Source organism: Babylonia areolata, chromosome 2 (genome assembly GCF_041734735.1).
Source record: "Babylonia areolata isolate BAREFJ2019XMU chromosome 2, ASM4173473v1, whole genome shotgun sequence".
Classification (NCBI taxonomy): Eukaryota; Metazoa; Mollusca; class Gastropoda; order Neogastropoda; family Buccinidae; genus Babylonia; species Babylonia areolata.
Window position 1 is genome coordinate 4,807,252 of NC_134877.1, and position 6,999 is coordinate 4,814,250.

General features: G+C 42.4%; 1 protein-coding gene across 2 annotated transcripts in view; it reads right to left on the reverse strand.

Moving 5' to 3' along the window:
* Positions 1 to 6,781, reverse strand: part of LOC143296655 (uncharacterized) — a 13,920-nt gene extending 7,139 nt beyond the window's left edge. For both annotated transcript variants that reach the window (XM_076608695.1, XM_076608688.1), the window contains exons 1-4: positions 6,652 to 6,781; positions 3,446 to 3,542; positions 2,319 to 2,466; positions 762 to 984 (exon numbers count right to left, since the gene is read on the reverse strand). In XM_076608695.1, coding sequence (XP_076464810.1) covers positions 2,330 to 2,466; positions 3,446 to 3,542; positions 6,652 to 6,723 — 306 coding nt within the window. In that variant the 5' untranslated portion in view covers positions 6,724 to 6,781 and the 3' untranslated portion in view covers positions 762 to 984; positions 2,319 to 2,329. The remainder of the gene's footprint in view (positions 1 to 761; positions 985 to 2,318; positions 2,467 to 3,445; positions 3,543 to 6,651) is intronic.
* Between the last annotated feature and the right edge of the window lie 218 nt (positions 6,782 to 6,999).

Below are 6,999 nucleotides of genomic sequence, written 5' to 3' on the forward strand. Positions count from 1 at the left end.
CCCCCTTCGTGTGTATATGCACGTAGAAGATCAAATACGCACGTTAAAGATCCTGTCATCCATGTCAGCATTCGGTGGGTTATGGAAACAAGAACATACCCAGCATGCACACCCCCAAAAACGGAGTATGGCTGCCTACATAGCGGGGTAAAAACAGTCATACACGTAAAAGCCCACTCGTGTGCATACGAGTGAACGCGGGAATTGCAGCCCACGAACGCAGAAGAAGAAGGTGAAGATGCAGGGCACACAAGATGAAGACAGCTCGATAAGCATGGGCTCAACTGAGGGGGACAGCCTGGAACCAAGTCTGAAGGAGAAGTGCTGTTGTGGCCGGCCCTATACCCCTCAAGGAGCTCACAAGAACAAATTGTGCATCTCTAGCTCCAAAATGCTTTTCCATCAACAGCAGCAGCAGATAAAAACACTGTGACTGGTGTGTGGCCAAATGGTTACAATGCTGGATTCTTGCTCAAGTTTCCAGAGTTCGATCCCCGGTTTAGGTGCACCTGGAGGGCTCAGGGAGGAGATTTTTCCCATCTCCCAAGTCAGCACATGTCCAGACCAGCTTGTGCCTGAACCGCCTTTGTGTGTATATACATGCAAACTGTAATCCATGTCTGCATAAGCAAATCACACTGCAAAATGGACAGACCCAAAACAAAATAAAACAAAAACCATCCAACCATCCAACCAAGCACACACACACACATACACACACACACACACACACACACAAAGAAAGAAAAGGTCCTCCTTGCCAGTCAGTGACGATCTGTGGAGAGGTGACGATTCTCAAGGATGGGGAAGGGACCTGACTATCTTGACCACTGACGGCCACAGGCACTGATGGCACTGCCCGCTCGCACTCCCGACGCCTTCCTGCCTCGAACAAGGCCTCGTACGCCGGAGGATCTTTAGGGAGGTCCTGAACTTCATCATACGAAGGCAGTCGGAGTTCTGACTCTGAAATAACACTAGACTCTGAAACACAAACACACACACACACAAAAAATGAGTTTCCATACTGTATCAATCTGAGCAACAAAAATGTTATACCCATGCATGCTATCAGATTCTGAAACACACACCAAAAAAAATGGGGATCAAGATAGTCTTGTGTCCTGTTTGAAAACATGGTAACATGCAAAAACAAGGAGACACTGAAAAGAGAAGTAGAAAATTTGAAAAAAAAAAAAAATCAGCCACAAATGTAGGATAGGTCAGGAAACCAAGATGGCTGCTTGAAAAGAAAGCACTGCATCTGTAAATATAAATATATCAAGGGAGGCTATCACCTGCAGCTGCTTTCGATTTTTCTGCACTGACAGACTAGTTTGAGCAGGACAGGAGTCCAGACCCCTGCCAGAGTCTGCACCAGTGGGTCACCATAAAGTAAAGGTAACTGAAAATGTGAGTTCCAGTACTGTGTCAGTCTGTGCAAGGAAAACATTACACACATGCATGTTATCTTCAGTCAAGTACTCAATCAGTCAATCATTATGTATGGTGAACTTATCTGAAAATTATCCCTCTCTCCCCCTCCCACCCCCCCTCTCCCTCCCCGACCCCCCACCCGCACCCCCACCCACCCCAAAAAAGAAAAATATCTGAAAGAGATGTGATCACACAATCTCCCTATTTATTTTGCAGCAAGAAATGAAGATATGTGGGAGCGAGCGGGACAGGAACCAGTGGCCAAGCAGATACTGCGGAGGAAGTGGGGCTGGATCGGACACACCCTCAGGAAGCCAGCGTCCAGCATCACACGCCAAGCCCTGACCTGGAACCCGCAGGGAAAGAGGAAGAGAGGCCGGCCTCGCAACAGCTGGAGGCGAGATACCGAGGCAGAGCTGAAGCAGCAAGGGACCAACCAGACTGGAATGGCCAGAACAGCCCAGAACAGAGTGCGATGGCGAGGGGTCGTCGATGGCCTATGCTCCACCAGGAGCGATGGGCAAAATGAATGAAATGAAGTCTGCTGATATGTCCCTCCACTACTTCTGTCTCTCCAGCAGCTGCCCATTTAAAACTGGACAGCATACAGAGATGCTTCGTCAAGCCATCATGGTGAAGTGGTTAGTGTCATGAGCTGACGACATGGAGGTTACAGGCTCAAACCTTATCCATGATACATTATCATTGCAAGATTTTCTGCCCACATACACACACACACACACACACACACACACACACATTTATGCATTGTAACACCAACACACCCTAACAGTAACACACACACACACACACACACACACACACACACACACACTCACAGAGAAAAAGGTTAGGACATGTAAAAAGCCACTGTGGCCAACCTGCGAACGTCTCAGCGTAACTGTTGAAGGAGCTGGCAGGGGCCTCTGACTCTGACGTTCGCCTGGCGCTGCCGTTTCTTGAAGCGATGCTGCTGGTACAGGCAGCAGCAGGACAGCATGATGATCAGACCCCAGATCATCCAAAACCCTGTCAGAGAGGGGAATTAGATGGGTGCTATCACCATCATCATCAGTCAGCATCACAATGTAACGTTCATCATCACCATCATCTACATCAGCATCATCATGAATCACTGTCATCACCATCACGTCATCATCATGTATATTCCATATATGGCACCAACATGACACTGAAACGCCACTACCACAGCACAAACAATAAGCCTTCTTTCTGAATCCATCGACACAAAGTGGCAATGGCACACCACCACTGATACAGGCATCAGCACCGTAACAAAACTTGGTTTCAGTCCGTGGAGCAGATTTGTTCTTGATAAGGAGCAGCCTTGACCCCCCCCCCGCCCCCCCCCCCCCCTCACTCCACACACACACACAGACCAATTCTGAGCTTAGCTCTCAGACTATTATCAAATTCATTACGGACCAAGTATTGTTCTAATGTCAAGTGTATATGCTTTAGTAATCTGACAATTGAGCATATAATTTTTCACTGTGGCTTGATGAAGCCTTTTGTACACAAAAGTGTGTCTTCATAAGTGACTGAGAACGTTGATGTTTTTGACTTTTTGCATTCATTATCAGTTGTTTCGCTTGTCAGTTTAACGACTTCTCTTTTACGAAGTCCTTTAAGTAATTTCCTGTAACTGTATTTAGAGGGTTTTTTTTTGTTTTGTTTTGTTTTTCTTCCAAATTTCACCCACATTTTTACCCTCATTTGCCCAGTTTCCCCCAACCCTCCATTCATCCACATCTCCCACCCCTTCTAACCGATAATACTCAGATGTATTCATAAATACTTTAACAAAATGTCTTCAATCACCAATATGTGTGATGGGACATTAAACAAAAAATTCCTACACACACACACACACACACACACACACACACACACACACTTATATCAAAAATGCATGCACGGGCACACACACTGCATCACATCATCAGGCAGACAGGACACACAGGCAGAAGTAGAATCAAATACTCACACCACAGCTCATAGTAATATGTACAGCAGTGTGTAGCATCACTACCACAGCAGTGCCCCCGCTCACACCACAGCTCCCCACTGCACTGCTCCTGGCCCTGACAGAGAGAAAAACAAAGGTGATGCACAGAAACTGGAGGTGCTGGGGCAGAACAGATAAGCCACAGGACTTCAGTTCCAGTGGTCAGGGTTCGATCCTCTCTCCTGGCCTGGTGTAGTGTCCTTGGGAAGGGCACATTACTCCAATTCTTCTAACTCAACCCATGGTTACCTGACTTGGCTGAGGAAGGTTAACTCTCTCCATACGAACGGTGAAAGAAACGACGTTAACAGCGTTTCACCCCAATTACCATCATCAAAATATTGCAAGCGGAAGGCTCTTACACTGAAGACGTGAATGTTGACAAAGACTACCACAATTCTGACGACGGAAGCTAAAGGTTGGGTCATTCAGACACCCACTGGACATTCGAGGGGTCTGTGTAGAGGAGAAGAGAGGACTGGCCGTACTGAGTGAGTTAAAACAGCAGGAGAGGACTTGGCTCTGCCTTCTTGTGCCAAGCCCTAGACACAGTGGATATGAAGTCACTTCCCTGATGGCCTGAAAGACTGTTGGACCTATAACCTTAACCTTTAGGGTAAAACTGCTGCCTTAATAAGTTAATAAACAGTAATCAAAAGGCCTAAAAATCTAGATTTAAAAAAAAAAAAAGAAGCAAAATCTGCTGATGAACTGATAAGAGAAAGGTAGTCAGTATATAGACAGACAGACAGACAGATGTGTGTGTGTGTGTGTGTGTGTGTGTGTGTGTGTGTGTGTGTGTGTGTGTGTGTGTGTGTGTGTGCATTTGTGTGTATGTTCTTTTTTTAAATAGATCTATGCAAAGATTCTAAATTAAAAATTAAAAAAAAGAATAGCGTTGGGAAAGAAAAATCACAAACACACAAAGAGAAAACAGATGATTTTTTTTTAATTATATTTTTTTATGCATAAAACTAAAACAAACATAAACATATTCAGCAAAAAATAAGTACTGTCAATATTGATCCCACTGAATGATGGATCCTGAAAAGAAAACAACCTGGAAGAGAAAATCAAGAACAAGTACATCATATATTTACATGATGGGTTTTCTTTATTCAGTTTATTTTTTTTTATCAGAGGATTAAACAACAAATTAAATAACACCTAGACACAGAAAGAATGACACGTAATATACAAAACCATATTCTATAAACAGGCTCACGCTACCAGCAGCTGACAGTGAACAACTAATGTGACTTATTAGTGGCAAAAAAACAGAACATGATAAACATGCCATGTTATCAAGTCCAGATAATGACCACCCCCACCCCACAGACCCCCACCCACCCCCCAAAAAAATCCAGTGCAATTAATCAACCAATGACCTGAATAAGGCTGAAAATAAGAAACAAGATGACAGAAACTACAGGAAGAAAATAAGACAAAAAGAGAGCAACAGGAAAGAAGAAATTTCTTGCACAAAATTTTGACAATGTTGGAATATACTGAATTTCATATCTATGAATATATTCTTCTATCTACACAAGATCTCTTTACAGTTTAAGTAGTAAATTTTGTATTTTTCAAAGAAATTTCAGAGCTTCCTTAGCAAATCTAAGGAAAAGTGCATCCATTTTACAACTAGCAAAAAATAAGATAAAATAAAGTATGAATAAAAAAAAAACACCTAAAAAAGCTGACTTGAAAAATAAATACAAAAATATCTATTTCCAAAATCCCCCCCACCCCCCCCCCCCCCCACCCCCCCCCCCCCCCCCCCCACCCCCCCCCAAAATTCACATCAACAGAAAAAAAGCATACCTTGCTATTTTTCTATTGATTTTTAAAAACTTTTTTTTTTTTATTGCTGGTTGTAAAATTTGTTGGTTTTTTTCCATCCGTACACAGCAGGTTTACGTTCATTTTTATTTCCATTTTTGTTACACACAATATGTTTCATGAACGGGACCAGGTTTGTCTGAACTATCTTTTTCAAGCACATTTCACTATTTCAAAGGCAAAAGGAAGAATACATGTGGGCATAATCTGTGTGTCTGTTCTGGCGATCTGTCTACGCCTGTGCTTGAAAAAGATAGTTTAACAAACCTGGTCCCGTTCATGAAACATATTGTGTGTAACAAAAATGGAAATAAAAATGAACATAAACCTGCTGTGTACAAATGAAAAAAAACAAATGCTTTCACTTTCGAAAACCAAATACTCTGAAATACTTCATGTATTTCTGGACAAAATATCAAATCTGAAGGTTTCTTTCCTCATTTTCCTGTGATTCTTCACATAAGAGATGTGCTTATAAGGTTTAGAATAGGAGCCTCGGATATATGTACACATAAGATGAGATTTGCTTTTGTCAGTCCAAACGACCTGAAATGTCCACCATGTAACGCTGGTATTGAAGACGAGATACACACTTTATTTTACTGTAAATCTCTTAACAATCTGCGACATAAATATATTCCATGTTGGTACACAAAACATCCTTCTGACAAAAGTTTAGAATTTATAATGCATGACACAAAAATCCTTCATGATCTAGGTAGCTTTATTTATTACTCAAATAAATGTCGTGCTGCTTTATTATGATAACGGGTACAACCGGAGTTCTGTTATGATACACATTTAAAACAACGAACGTACATGCTTAAGCGGACTTGCTCACGATGGAAGGCATTTACCTTTTTTGATTTTTCGATTCATGTGTTTGCATGCCCAGTTTTACAAAATCGAGTCTGCGCGCGCGCAAGTGTGTGTGTGTGTTTGTGAGGGGGAGGGGGGGTGCTCAACACTGTAATGGGTCAGAAGGCCTTCTACTTCTACAATAAAACATTTCTGAGTTCTGAGTTCCTGTGATTCTTTAGAGTAGTCTAATAATATACCGACACTTTCATAACATGCGTGCGCGAGAGAGAGAGAGAGATAGAAAGAGAGAGAGAGAGAGAGAGAGAGAGAGAGAGAGAGATTCTGAGAAAAAGAGACTCAGAGAGAGAGCAGATTTGGAGAGGAGTAAAAACTAATCCTAATCAAGAATTTGAATAACGATTATGTTCAATTTACGCAAAATCAGTAAATCTCAAAAGCTCCAAGTATTTTTTTGGTCAGATAATCAGATTCTAAATCAACTTGAACAAATCTGCTTGACTGCCACTTGTCAATGCACTTACATTTACGACGTGAACAAACGAGAAGGCCCCCAAAACAACAAACGACACACCCATTGCCACTTCGACTTCCATTTCCTTTCATTTCTCAGGGAACACCTTCCGGGATTCATCTCCAGGATGCAGGAAGTGACGTCAAATATTGTTTTGATAACACACTTGATCGAGTGCAACTGATCGGGTAAATCGAACGAATCTAGACTTTTGATGCCGTTGATGGTTTCAGCAGTACGTTTCAGTTTGGTACGTTATGGTCGGAAGCCAGCTGTTAAACAACTACTGACTACTTGCATACGTAACTATGTATTAGAAGAATTCCTTTACCAGCTCTATCTCCTTCGGTCATATGTT